A 15,347-nucleotide genomic window follows, 5' to 3' on the forward strand; every position below is an offset into this window, starting at 1 on the left:
CACCTAAACGGTCAGGCTGACTACCTGACCTGTATGATAATGGTGGTAATGTAGATACAATCTCCGCACCCTTGATATATGATCGCACACAACACAGGGGCGATCTTTAATTGTAATAACCTTTAATATATCGGCACATCTAATAGTACACTGCATGCTAGCGATCTATGGGTACTTACAAGATTGTGGCAAGTGCTCAAAACATATAGCACTGTGAATAAGGGCAGTTGTCACTAAATAGAGAATATATACATACTTGGGATAGGTTTAATTCAGAATTCTAGGTTGATTTATTACCCAACCATCTAATTTAAGGGACCCTGGTTGTGGCAATATAAATTTGCGCTGTCCTATAATTTCTAGGATTTACAGGGTTACAGTCACCTTATCCACCGCTGTGACCTTATATACATCCACACAGGGTGTATGTGTGTTTTTTTACACACTTATGATATTTATGATATTTTAAATCAAATTAATAAAAGTTCATTTTTATTCACAACTCCTTTCCCTCTCTCCCCTTTCCCAATTTGATTGGTAGTGTAACTGGTGGTGTCCACCGATGTGAATATTGTCCTATTCTAATCGGACTTTATTTAATCTGATCTTTAACTTTAGGTTGTTTAGAGATCATTTCATCTTCAACTTGCTTAACTGTTTGACCAGGGGTGCCGAAACTTTTACATGCTACTGAATGTCACTTCTTTTAACCACTTCAGGATTCGGAATGCCTAGGATTCGTGTGCCCACCCCGACCTGGGCTTAGAGCATCCACCTCACAAGGTGAGCTCCATAATACATGTTCATTATTTCGGCAGCTTTGTTTGGAAGCCTCTTGTTCTGTATAATAGAAGATATAAGCAAAAGACACTGGGGCAGAGCTGCCGTGAAAGTGAGCGCTATAAAGAAAGACTTTGTGTGCCTTTAAAAACCTAGACAGCATGAATCAAATGTAATATTCAATATGGATGGATGATTTTGGGGAAGTCGATTTGCCCTGTAGATCAACATTTCACTGCAGGCGCAAATTCCGATGAACCCATTCCCTGGTACCCAAGGAAGCACAATGGCCTCTTTTCCCTATATAAGAAGACATCAGTATTTTAAATGGCACATGGTCCGTGCTGTTACATATTTTGCATTGGAACCTATAAGCCGCAAGTTTTGCCTCTAATCACATTATTTTTCAGTCTGGAGTAGTTTTTTCCCCAATTACTCCAACCATTGGGCAACTGATGAAGACAGAGTTTTCGTAATTAGGCAGTGGGACTGGTTGGTGGATGATATTAACTGACTCCCAATATAATCTTTAAGAAAATATTTTTATTTCCTAAATACTTTTACATTTCCTCTAATATCTCAAATATCAGGTCTGTAAAGAATTGCAATGTGCGCCATGTAATGCTTTATCTACCCTGTGGTGGCGCTGCAGGGGAATTAAAAACTTAGTAATGGGATCCCCATCTCGATTAGATCTGAACACTGGGAAATCTTCACCAGTAATCATTTTATTATCAGAGGACTCTTATAAAGTTGGCAATTTTGAAGTAAAAGTTGAACTGGTTGTCCACTTCGGACAATCTCTTTTTGTTAGACATGTCCCATAAAAAATAACCTAAGCACCGGATTTTCCGCTTCTGGAGTCCCCAGTGATTAGTTGTGATTTGGGATGAAAGTTGCTAGTAAGTGTTTCATTTCACCGCAGTGTCACCACTAGGGACTTGAAGAATTATGCACTTCCCATTGAAATCATTGGGCAGTCCACGTAATGCATGGGCTTGCTGGATCCTCCACAGTTAGAGATACATTTTGTAGCCACCCCGTGATCTGACTCATAGATAAGGTCCTAAAAAGTTCTCAGAATTTCTTAATAGGACATTTGAAAAGGGGGCTTCTAAACCAGACAATCTCTTTAAAGGGATTCTCCATTTTAGACAATCCCTACTTATTAGAACAATAATCTGATCACACAGTTAGGTCCACCAGAAATCCACTTTTATTCTTTTTCAGAAAACTTATAATAAGTGTCTAGTTTTTCTACAGCTCCACCACAGGTGAAATGAAGAATTACACAGTGCTCCTTCACATCAATGGTCTGTTCATATAATGCAGGACAAGGCAGGTCCTCCACAGTGAGACGCTCTTTGTAACAACTCTCCACTATGGCCAAGAGATGAGGGTCCTCAACAAAAGACTCCCCTCTATTAGCTCAGAATTTCCTAATGAGTTTTCTAAACTGGGCGAATCTTCTCTTTTTTTAATGATCTAATCAGCTATTCTATAGCCTAGTAAATATGGCTGCCTCTTCTGTGAGATATGACAAATACTTGATTAACACATACAACACATACAAAGAGAGATAAAAAAAATGAGGTATTGAATAAGGCAATGAAAACAATAACATGAAATGCTGTTTGGATCTAGGTAGCGTCTTGAAATAGAGGACTAGAACAAGCCTACTAAGATGATGAATCTTCCAGATTTCCCCTAAGGATTTAAAAAGTGGGAAGAAATTTTCCTAGTAAATGCCCACCAAAGATCTGACGGATATTTGTAACATCATACCACTAAGGAGGTTACATGGCAATCTTGGAGGTCCAGAGGAGGAAGACCAAGAACTGGCAAGAATAAGGACCTAACAGTAGGAGGCCAAGACTATGGGTCCTTATAGAACCAACCAAGTACCAAGGACTGGTGAGACATCTTGTCAACTCTGCGACTCTTCAGGTTTCATACCGATTAGGATACGATATCAACAGCTATCAAATGTGTTTTTTTATGTTTTGGCTAAAACAATTTTTTGGTGATTTTCATTATACATTTTGGACTGTTTGTCTTCCGTAGCCTCTGTGTATCACAGAATGAGTTACCAGTGAGCTCATTCTGAGGGCAAGGTGTGTAACCCTTATATCTATTTTTAAGCTCTCTTAATTGGGTTGTCCACTACTTGGACAACTCCATTTCAATCCCTATGTTTCCCCTTTTTGAAATAACATCTACACTCACCTCCGGTGTCAGCGCCGTTCCACCATTCTGCTCCTCTCTCACTTCCACCGGACATATCAGATTTGTCTCAAGGGTGGAGAGTGAAGCGGCTGGGATTGGCCACAGGTATCACTTGACATAACAATAGGAAACCCAATACAGCTGGAATGGCGCTGACGCCAGAGGTGAGTATAGGTGTTATTATTTTACAAGCGGAAAACATAGGGATTGAGAAGGGCTTGTCCGAGTAGTGGACAACCCCTTTAAGCTGATTTATAAGCGGCTGAAAATTAAACTGTGATGTGGTCATAAATCAGTTTAGAAGATGTTTGAGGAGAAGAGAGACAAGGGTTACAGACCGGAGAACAAGCTCACTGGTTGATTCACTCATAACTCATTCTGCAGACTGCTATGTTCTGTTACACATAGAGGAAACAGAAGCCAAAAAACGGTCCAAAATGTATAACGAAACACTTTACAAAATTTCTTTTAAGCCAAAAATATTTGCATTGAGTAAAAAAAAATGTTCCCACAATTCTTTAAGGGCACCGAAGAATTTAGTAAGTGCAACTCTACCCAAGAGCAATCCTTACAGAATATCTAGAAGATGATTTCCTTCAGAAACATAACATAGTAAAATATGATATGCTGGTGCATAAAACATCCAATAAAATATTGAAAGTTGTGATACTTAGACGAATAAAACTATTAACTGAATGCACACCAAGGGTTCGGCCCTATCATAAAAAAAATGCTCCAGGAAACGTCCACTGCTGGTCCTGACGGAGCCGTGCATGGCACAGGGAATAAGAAAGCCCCCAACAGTGACTTTGTCTGTGTCATGCTCTGCCTTCTCCAGCATTGGAGTTTACATTTTTATTGCTCTTTTAAAGTCTTTTATACCATTTAAAACAATTTTTATCACATTGCATATAATTTCAAAAATTGGCAATTTCTTTTTATTTGCAAATTTGCTATTTTTTTTAAATTAAAAATGGTCTCCTTTTTGGCTGCTGCAGCTTGCATGTAATACAGTGCTAGCTGCTTTGCTTTCCTGTACTAAACTAATCAGCTAAGTCCATAGCCCCTTACTGTCCTCTCCGTAATGCTAATCTAACCTCCAACCTTATGAAATTTCAGCTTATCTTCTTTGATCTTATAAGGTGAAAGCTTAGATTAGAGGAGCAGAGAAAGAGCCTGCAGCCTAAACTGTTTGACTGTCTGATGGATTTAGCACAGAACAGCACTAAGCAGCTTGCATTGTATTGTATTACACGCAAACTGCAGGAGCCAAACTTGTGAACTTTTTTTTAATAACCAATAATAATAACCTAAAACATTGTTTAATAACCAGATACATATCTGTATTATTTGTAAAAGTGAACATAATGCTATAAAAATATTTAAGGTTGTTCAAAACCTTAAAAGGGTTGTTTGAGACTGAGATATCGATGACGATTTCATAGGATATTTCATCAATATAAGATGAATGGGGATCTGACACCAGGCACCACACCAATCATCTGACAACTGGTGCTACAGAGTATATAGGGCTCGAACTCCTTGTATACTGTGTTGTGGCTGTTCTTGTCCCACAGCTCAGATCCATTCACTAAAATGGAATTGAACTGCAGGTCATCAATATCTCAGTCTCAGACAACACCTTTAAAATATCTCTATGTGGCCTGTCATTGCCATTTACACCTTGTGGATAAATAAAATGTAATACTACTTAGTTTCAGACCATATGCACTAATACTTACATGCTAGTCTGTGTTATTGTGACTACTTAACAACCTTCAGACCCCTATATGGGGGCTGCAGTAGAGCAGATTATATGTCAAGCATCATTACCATTGGAGGATTAAATAAATTAGCTGCCAAGAAAATAAGAAATTACTCTGAGCAAAATCCCCCAATGCCTGCAAAAAAAATATGCAGGAAAGCAACACACCCACATAATTATCTTCAGCTGAACAAAAGGGTCGGGCATATTGAAATCAACATGCCCAATCATAGCCTTAGTTTAAAAGTAAACCTACACTAGGGCTAACATGTAGAACACAGCCCTCTATGGATGGTAACGTGCAGGAGAATTTCTTTTATAATGACTGAGTTTGCTTTTCTTATACATATTTTAGGATATCAAATACTTCAATAACTTCTTTCATAGGAGGAAACATTTTCAGATATAGTTTATATACAAATTCACATTTGGCAAAGTGCTTCACTTATAGAAACTCAACTCACTGAAACCTTCTGTTACTGAACAGTGGCCAAACTGTCCACTCAAGAAACACCTATTTGTTGTAATTCTAAAGTGGAACTTACAGTTCGGACTTTTAAGTCTCTGTTTTTGACTTTTTCCTCTCGTAAAATGTTATAAGAAAGTCTACTTAGAAACCATTCAACATCCTGATCATCTTCAGGCCATGTCAAGTACTCACATCTATGTATATATGCCCGGATGGGCTTATACTTTTTCAATTGGTACTGTGATAGAGACCCTACCACGACCATTATTAAGACATTTTTGAGTTCTGTAAAGTATCGACTCTGGGCATAATTAAAGGCCTCTACACACCATCCGTCCTGCAGAAAATGTTTGGTCACAATACAAATGGTTTTTTTACTGTTCCAAATGGCATCTCGAATATTTACAATATGATCTTCTCCTGGAATGAAATTTCTTTCTTCAAAACACAGATCGAAACGATTCTGCTCACCATAGTCGGAATCTAAGTTTCTGATGAAGACGTTTTCAACCCATGGGAAATCCTTTCTGGCGTAACACAAATAGGCATCAAACTTAAATGTTTTTTCTTCTCTAGGCTTTTCCCCAAGTAGAGATTTGGTCAACTCTTTGTAGAGTCCAAAGAAATATCCTCGGAAATGGTTATATACAATCACCGCTGTCATAAAAGTCACAATTATTACTGTTGTGAACACAAATAACGCAAACATAAGCGGCTCTAATGTGGGCTCATTACAGTCTGAAAATTCCATAAAATCAAGTGGGAAAAACCTTAGCCTGTCGGGATATGCACAGTAAATGTCCTGTCGATCACCAACTAAAGTAACATTAGTTGTATTAAACCATATCAAAAAATCAACAAGGGGACATTCACAGATGAACTGGTTATGTCTTAGGTCAATGGTTCCTAACCCAAGAAACACATCTGGGTTGGGTGACAATAGTTGGTTCCTAGAAACATCCAAAGTGTGAAGACTGACAGGTAAAAGGTCTGACATGACATGGGTGAGATAGTTGGATGACAAGTTAAGCTCTTGTAAAGACGTAAGTCCTCCAAAGACTCCATTGGGAAGGATTCGAATATGGTTATTTGATAAATTTATTGATTGAAGAGCACTAAAATTCCTAAACATTCCCAAACAATGACCATTTTCCCAAATGAGCTGGATCATATTGCCAGATAGATCTAAGTAAAGTAGTGAATGGTTTTTTGGAATATTAACGTCATAATTACAAATGGACAGTTGGTTCTTTTGAATGGCAGCATATTCAATCATGTTGTTCTTAAGAAAGTAAAAAAAGTCTGCAATGTTTGACAGTTGGTTCCTAGAAAAATTAACAATTGAGGTCTTCACTTTGGCAGCCTGGACAGAACTTAGTTTATTTCCCTTCAAACCAATAGAATGTAACAACGGCAGATATTCACAAAATTCAAGTGTCATAATGGCGTTGTTAGTTAGATCCAAAGTCTTTAATTTTGGAAGGTTGCGAAAGGCTTTGTCCTGTATTTTTCCAATATGATTGTCATTCAGGTAAAGCTCTACTAAACTAGTCAAGCCATCAAAAGCATCATCATATAATTCACCCAACAGGTTGAAGGACATGTTGAGCAATTGTAAATTTTGAAGGCCATGAAAGGCATTGGTCTCAATGCGGTTTATCGTGTTTTCGGCAATGTTAAGATGTAACAGTTTAGAAAGTTTTCCAAATACGTACGGCTGCAGAGCAAAAATGAGTCCTTTTGAGATGTCGAGGATTAGAAGGTCACTGTTCTCAAGTCCAGCAAAGGTTGTATTATCTGGATTCTTAAAGTTGTTGTATCCAAAATTTGGTCCCATCAAGTGAGAACGAAGTTGCAGAAATAAGATTTTGGTTCCATTCAACACGTTGCACAATGCTTTTGTGGTTCTTTCATTGAATCCATTTCCACCTAGGTTTAGAGTTTCAAACTCAATATTTCGGAACGGATTCCCACAATGTTCCCAATCAGTGGCATTCAAGTGATAAAGCTGATTGTTTGACAGATCTATAACTTTAATTTTTTTCTGTTGGAAACTGTGTAAGTCCCCTTCGCAAATTCTTGATATTCGATTTTCCCTTAAATCTAATAGTTCAAACCTGTATAAATTATAAAATTTAGGATGGGGCTTAAGATATGTGAGTTTGTTATATGAAAGGTTTATGTAGACCAAATTGGTCAAATCTTTAAAATAATTGTTTTCCAAAAAGGATCCGTTCAACCCATTGGAATATAACACAAGAATTTCTAGTGATGATAAGCCAGTGAAGGCATCTTGATCGAGCAGCAGGATTTTATTGTAGGATAGATCGAGTTCAATCAGCTTTGTTAAATTTTTAAAACTATCCTTACGTACGGTCAACTTTTCTGTTTTCTGGCCATCCAGTTTTAACACAACTAAGTCCAGCAATAGTGAAAATGATGCAGAGTTCACTTCTGATAAATAATTATTACTCAAGACCAGATAATTAGTATTCATTGGTACCCAAGGAATTTGAGTCAAGTTGCAAGCATAAAAAATAGCAGTACGTTCAATAATTTCGCAACTCAATTCATTATTTTCCAGAAGGAAATGTCCATCCAAAAAGAGAAGCAACAGGAGAAGGACGATTGTTTTCCTAAATACAAAAAAAAGAAGAAGATTAGCACCTTGTACGAAATAATACACTAAAATATTAAACAATTCCAAAAAGCACTAAAATATTAAATTAAATGATTTCTTCAAAACTTAGACTTTTTTATAATTGCATCAATAATAGATATAACATATTGCAGTCTAGATTACAATCAGTCTGAAAAAACACAAGGTGGTAATCATCCCATTAGGTCTAGCAGGGCTCCTGATGTACAGTAGCAGCAATATATTCCGTAGAGCTCCTGTCATGTCTCACGACTTGGGAATCATACATCATACCGTATTGTTGTTGCGTTGTTATGCAATAAGGTTTGCCTTTTAGAAGTTTGTGCTTCATCTCTCCCTGTCTGCCTCCCTAGCTCTGATGCCAGTAACCCCGCCCTTCTTTATTCTGAGTATGTCAGACATGTTATAAGGTTTATGTCTCTGCATCTCTTAATCAGAAACGTCTTTTTTACCTTCTGTAATTGTGCATAACTACAAGAATTCAGCTTGAAAATAAACCTTCTTCTGAGATTTTCATTCGTGCCTCTGCAGTCGAGTCAAGCTATCTGATGAAATCTCTTCGTGTGAGTACTGGTCCATACAAGTAGCCAAGAATCTGTCTCAAGAGCCCCACATTCGCAAGCCTAGTTATGGAGTCAGAATAGCTTTCCATAAGTGCTGCAGACTTTATCCTCATCCTCTCTCTACACCCTACATTATAAAGTTGTTATAAACAGCGGCTTTGGCTCTACAACCTGATAACATCTCAATGGGTGCAATATAATACTATATTTTCACTGAAGAAGTTGGTGCAGGAGAAATATGCTGATGTTTTTTTACAGCTGCATTTCAGGAATTGGCACATGATCTTCGAGAATTCTTGAAAGGAAGAAACATTTTAATTTCTTCCTGTTCTTCTCTATTTTCAGCTGATAGACCGCTCCGATGTGTTTTTATTGCTTTTCAACTGTCTATATATAATAATAAGCGTGGTACTACTGTATGAAAGCACCACACATATTATAATATATTATTATATATATATGATGTATGATATATCATTTTCTATACAGTTCCAGGGGAGCTATGTATCTGTGTCATGCACTGTGCTATGTATATACTACTACTGGAGTCCAGGGGATTGCTACATTCACAGCCCTATAATAATATGTACTTATGCACAGCTCAACTGGAGTCCAAACTATATCCTACATAGTATATACACAGACAGGACCACAATATATACACTTGGACACAGCTCCAGTTCAGCTTTGTTATTACTACTCTGTACATGTATATATTATGTCTATGTATGTATATACTATGTATGATATAGTGTGGCCTAAGGCCCCATTATAAATACCATAGTATATATACAGTCAGCACACCAGTTACCACCACACTATATATTAGTTATAATGTAGTTAGACTGTAAAGAAGCAGACCAAGCCATAGATTCCTCCGTCCATGGACCACACAGTGTTAAAACCACCTCAACTGACTGGTTGAAAAACTCAGACTTAGAAGCAGCAGTAGGACTCCTGTAGGAGGATCACACTCTCCTGGAGAGTCAGTCGGCGGTGGACTAGTGTGGTGTCTGGTGGTGGGAGTCGTGGGACCATATGGTCTGGGCCACAATGCTGGGCACAATGAATCAATTATGGAGTAGAGACGTGAGAACATCTCGGCCTGAGTGGAGCCTAAAGAAGTAGCTGCACATCAGATGCCGCCGGAATGGTGTCAGTTGTTCTGAGGCAGAGGACGACGAACGGGGGTGCAGATGGTAAGTGCGGGAAAGAAGCTGGCGTTGACCACTGATTGGCTAATGTCTACTACTCCTCCTCCAGTCCTGCTCCGTCCAGCCCGCTCTGCGCTCTCCTCTCTCCAGTTCACTGTACTGAAGCCCTGCGCCCAGGGGTGTCTGCGCAGGCGCAGTGGGAAGCTAAAAAAAAAAAAGAAATCATGGACGGTGCTTTTTTTTTCTGCCAGACATTACAGATGGCAGAAAAAAAGCACCTATTTTTCACGGACTGCCAATAAATTTACGGATGGTTGGAAACCCAGGTGATCGCGCAGTGGTCAAATATATTATCATTCAATTAACTGTCTGTCATACATGACAAATTTTGGCCCGTGGACCAAATCTGGCCCGCAGGGTGGTTTTATTTGACCCTCGACACCAAGACCACCACCCCTATGTGGGGCCATTATTCTGTATGGAGGACTATGTGGTGCCCATTATTCTGTATGGAGTACTATGCGGGGCCATTATACTGTATGGAGGACTATGTGTGGCCCATTATTCTGTCTGGAGGACTATGTGGGGCCCATTATATTGTATGGAGGACTATGTGGGGCCCATTATATTGTATGGAGGACTATGTGGGGCCCATTATATTGTATGGAGGACTAAGTTGGGTCCATTATTCTGTATGGAGGACTATGTGGGGCCCATTATTCTGTATGGAGGACTATGTGGGGCCCATTATATTGTATGGAGGACTATGTTGGGTCCATTATTCTGTATGGAGGACTATGTGGGGCCCATTATTCTGTATGGAGGACTATGTGGGGCCCATTATTCTGTATCGAGGACTATGTGGGGCCCATTATTCAGTATGGAGGACTATGTGGGGCCATTATTCTGCATGGAGGATTGTGTGGGGCCCATTATTCTGTATGGAGGACTATGTGGGGCCCTTATTCTGTATGGAAGACTATGTGGGGCCTTTATTCTGTATGGAGGACTATGTGGGGCCCATTATTCTGCATGGAGGACTATGTGGGGCCCATTTTTCTGTATGGAGGACTATGTGGGGCCCATTATTCTGTATGGAGGACTATGTGGGCCATTATTCTGTATGGAGGACTATGTGGGGCCCATTTTTCTGCATGGAGAACTATGTGGGGCCCATAATACTGTATGGAGGACTATGTGGGGCCCATTATTCTGCATGGAGGACTATGTGGGGCCCATTATATTGTATGGGGGACTATGTTGGGTCCATTATTCTGTATGGAGGACTATGTGGGGCCCATTATTCTGTATGGAGGACTATGTGGGGCCCATTATTCTGTATCGAGGACTATGTGGGGCCCATTATTCTGTATGGAGGACTATGTGGGGCCATTATTCTGTATGGACGACTATGTGGGGTCCATTATTCTGCATGGAGGATTGTGTGGGGCCCATTATTCTGTATGGAGGACTATGTGGGGCCCTTATTCTGTATGGAGGACTATGTGGGGCCCTTATTCTGTATGGAGGACTATGTGGTGCCCATTATTCTGTATGGAGGACTATGTGGGGCCCATTATTCTGTATGGAGGACTATGTGGGGCCCATTATTCTGTATGGAGTACTATGTGGGGCCCATTATATTGTATGGACGACTATGTGAGGTCCATTATTCTGTATGGAGGACTATGTGTGGCCCATTATTCTGTATGGAGGACTATGTTGGTTCCATTATATTGTATGGAGGACTATGTGGGGCCCATTTTTCAGTATGGAGGACTTTGTGGGGCTTATTATTCTGTATACTGGTTGACCCGGGAGTTTGTCGGCGTTTTACGGTTTGGTCCTTGAGTTTATATTTGAGTTTGACATCCCTGGTGTAAGGGAATGCCAAAGACTGCAGAATATAATCTCTCAGCTTCAAGCAGTTGGACCCCTACCAATCTGGACTTAACCCTTTAAGGCAGGGGTACCCACCCATGCCTTCATCTATATTTATAGCTGTATATATAATACACCACAACTTATGTATATACAGTAGTGTTCAAAATAATAGCAGTCCAATATGACTAACCAGATTAATCCCTGTTTTTGATATAAATTATATTACCACATGTCAAACAATTTACCAGTTGGTGCAGTAGATTCTAAGAAAACCACCAGACTCCGCATTCATGATCCGCATGTTTTTGAGTCTGTATATTTGAATAATTAATTGTACGGGGATGAGTTCAACATAATAGCAGTGTGGAGTTCAATTATTGAGGTTGATCATTCTGTGAAGAAACAGGTGTGAATCAGGTGGCCCTTATTTAAGGGTGAAGCCGGCACATGTTATAAATGCATTTCTCCTTGAAAGCCTGAGAAATATGGGTCGTTCGAGATGTTGTTCAGAATGGAGAGGGTAAAACTTCAATGCTTTAAAATGGAAAGCAAAACCAGATAGACGCGGAAGAAAACGAAAGACTACCATTCAAATGGATGGAAGAATAGCCAGAATGGCAAAGGCTCAGCCAATCATCAGCTCCAGGATGATCAAAGACAGTCTCAAGTTACCTGTGAGTACTGTGACAGTTAGACACCTGTGTGAAGCTAATCTCTTAGCAAGAAGTCCCAACAAAGTCCCACTGTTAAAAAAAGACATGTATTGAAGTGGATACAATTTGCCAAAGAACACATCAACTGGCCTAAAGAGAAATGGAGAAACATTTTGTGGACTGATGAAAGTAAAATTGTTCTTTTCGGGTCCAAGGGACACAGACAGTTCATCAGATGACCCCCAAACTCTGCATTCAAGTCACAGTACACTCTGAAGACAGTGAAGCATGGTGGTGCAAGCATCATGATATGGACATGTTTCTCTTACTATGGTGCCGGACCTATTTACCGCAGACCAGGGATCATGGACCAGTTTGAATATATTAAAATACTTGAAGAGGTCATGCTGCCTTACACTGAAGAGGATATGCCCTTGAAATGGGTGTTTCAACAAGACAATGACCTTAAACACACCAGTAAACAAGAAAAATCTTGGTTCTAGTCCAACAAAATTGAGGTTATGGAGTGGCCAGCCCAATCCCTGGACCTTAATCTGATAGAACACTTGTGGGGTGACATCAAAAATGCCGTTTCTGAGGCAAAGTCAACAAATGCCAAAGAATTGTGGGATGTAGTCAAAGCATCCTGGGCTGGAATAACAGGTGACAGGTGCCAGAAGTTGGTTGACTCTATGCAACATAGATGTGAAGCAGTTCTAATATACTGTGGGTATACAACTAAATATAAGGTTAATGATTCACAGGAATGCTACATACTAAAAAAAAGAGAGAGAGTACATATTGAGAGTTTATAAGACAAATACAGACACTCATATTTTTTAGAACAGCCCAATGTTCATTTTTTGTTATTTTCTGTAAAGTAGTTAAAAATTATATACATTTCTCTTCATGTGTTGAATTAGAAAACAGTGTGCAATGTTCCCAATGCATGGAAGTAAAAACTAGTATCAAGATTTTGTGCTTAACTCATGTTTTTGAACACACTGCTATTATTTTGAACAATGCTGTACAGTCTATCCATGTAGAAACTTAATAATACCATAGTACTAGCAACTAGTGTTGAGCCACCCCCGTAGTGTTCGAGTTCGGTTCGTCGAACACCCGTGTGTTCGCCGAACTGTTCGTCGAACTGTTCGTCGAACACCTTCGAACACCGTTAAAACCAATGGCAGGCAAACAAAAACACATAGAAATACATAGAAAACACCTTCAAAGGTGTCCAAAAGCTGACAAACTGCTCAGAAGACATAACTAACACATGGAAAAGTGACAAGTACATATAGTCATGCGAAAATAAAAGAGGTGGAGGAGTAAAAGGAGGGGGAGACACAGATATAGGCATGTCATGCCCTTCTAAAATCCAAAAAGTGAGAAGCCGACACGGCCAGTCCGCTCCTGCCCGTGCCACCTCCGTGTCGCCGGGTTTGTGCCAGAGCCGCGGTGAACCCTGATGGCCAGCCCCCCTCTCCCAATACTGGTGCCTGTCCGCTGGTGGGTCGAGCGAGCCCCCCTGTGGTGGAGGCAGCTCTAAGCTTTTTAATTTAAATTGAGTCTCTAATTTGAATGAATACACTTTAAATCCATTTACAAGGATCTATTGGAGGGCAAGTCTCATGCCAGCAGCCGCGTAATTCCAGCTCCAGTAGCGTCCACTAAAGCTGCTGCAGTTAAAAAGCTTTTATAAGGATCGAGCTCGGCTGTCCACCGCAAGGCATCCTACTGCCAGTCCCAGCCCCTATGCCTTGGGGTGCCTCCTGATGCTCTTCACTAAGTATCTCATGGTCCCGAAGCATTTCCTTTGAAAAAATTAAGTGTCTAAACTACAGGTGGTGTAGCTTGCTTAACAGCCGGGATAATCCGCTGACTAGCAGACACTGCTACTAGGCACAAAGTATTTCCTGGGCTAGATGCAGTTAAAAATTTGTAATTAGATACTCTCGTTGGATGCTGAGAAAGCATTCCATAGAGTCTCCTGGCACGCCATATATGATTCTCTTAAAAAGCTTGGGGTAGGGGTCTAGGGGACCCTTTTATAGCCAAAATCACGGCCCTGTATCACAATACGTCACCTAGGCTGAAGATAAATGGAACTGTAGCACCCTGAGGGCTCGGTTGCTACAGACGTATTGCACCTCACCCAGAGGTGTGATATCTCACTCTCAGGTAAGGATGGAGTGTGGATCAGGACCCGACACCTGCATGCATTACACCACATTGCGTGGGGCAGGGCGACCAATATGCCCCTGAGATGGGCACGACAGTCCCTGTCCCTGGCTGGAGTGGGGGGAGGGAACACTGAGGAAGGGGAACCCTGTAGTGCAGGAGCAGGGAGGAAGCAGTTCCTGGGTGCATTGAGAAGGGAGTATAAAAGGTGGGCACCATCTTAGTTCAGTGCAGAGAAGTCTGAGCAGAAGTGGCAGGGAGCAGGGGCTCTGCATGAGCTCTGCTCCGGAGGCGGGCCTAGTAACAGAGGCCCAGGCCTGGAAGAGGGAGAAGGAAGGAAGAGGAGCGGAGAAGGCTCCAGGAACGAGGAATGAAGGGATCCCAGGGGTGCGGACGGGCGAGTCGCCACCGCACGCCCGAATCCACCTGCGTGGAGGGGTCAAGCCAAAGGGGGAGACCGGTCCCCGAACTAGTGGAGGCAGGAAACGACCCTCAGCTAGAAACCGGAGGCTCTGACATTTTATGTGGCGCAGCCCCTCGCTACACCCGCTAGGAAGGCACCACATAGGGTCAGGGAAACTGGCGCCAAGTTTACCAAGAGGAGGCCCGAGGCAGCCGGACAGAAGTGTTGGTAAGAAAGGCCAGACAAAGGACACACAAAGGGGGTCCTGTGAAGTGCTCCAAAGTTATCTGGGAGTTGTCTGAGCCCCTCACCTGGTGAGCACAGTACGACGTGGGCAGCCGTTACCTGCAGACGTGGTCTGGATAATAAGAACTGTGAGTAAAGGCCCTGAACTGCATCACTGACTCCGTGTCGTTACTGCTGCTGCCCTGCACCATCACCCCCATCCTCCGCATACACTGCCTTGAGGCTATACTCCTCCCGTGGGGAGTTATGCTACGCTCTGCTGCACCCACAACACCAGCCTCAGCGGTCTGCCCTGTAGCGGCGGTTCACTCTGACCGCAATCCACGGGTGGCGTAGTCGTACATTTAAACATCAAAACCAC

At 41.2% G+C, this 15,347-nt stretch overlaps 1 protein-coding gene across 1 annotated transcript in view; it reads right to left on the minus strand.

Moving 5' to 3' along the window:
- Window positions 1–1,308: 1,308 nt before the first annotated feature.
- TLR5 (toll like receptor 5) overlaps window positions 1,309–15,347 on the minus strand; it is a 90,165-nt gene continuing 76,126 nt past the window's right edge. The window contains exon 3 of the mRNA XM_073671891.1: window positions 1,309–7,876. Within this exon, the coding sequence (XP_073527992.1) occupies window positions 5,275–7,876 (2,602 nt within the window). The 3' untranslated portion in view covers window positions 1,309–5,274. The remainder of the gene's footprint in view (window positions 7,877–15,347) is intronic.

This window comes from Phyllobates terribilis, unplaced genomic scaffold (genome assembly GCF_046119375.1).
Source record: "Phyllobates terribilis strain yellow unplaced genomic scaffold, ASM4611937v1 Scaffold_3__8_contigs__length_932513732, whole genome shotgun sequence".
NCBI lineage: Eukaryota > Metazoa > Chordata > Amphibia > Anura > Dendrobatidae > Phyllobates > Phyllobates terribilis.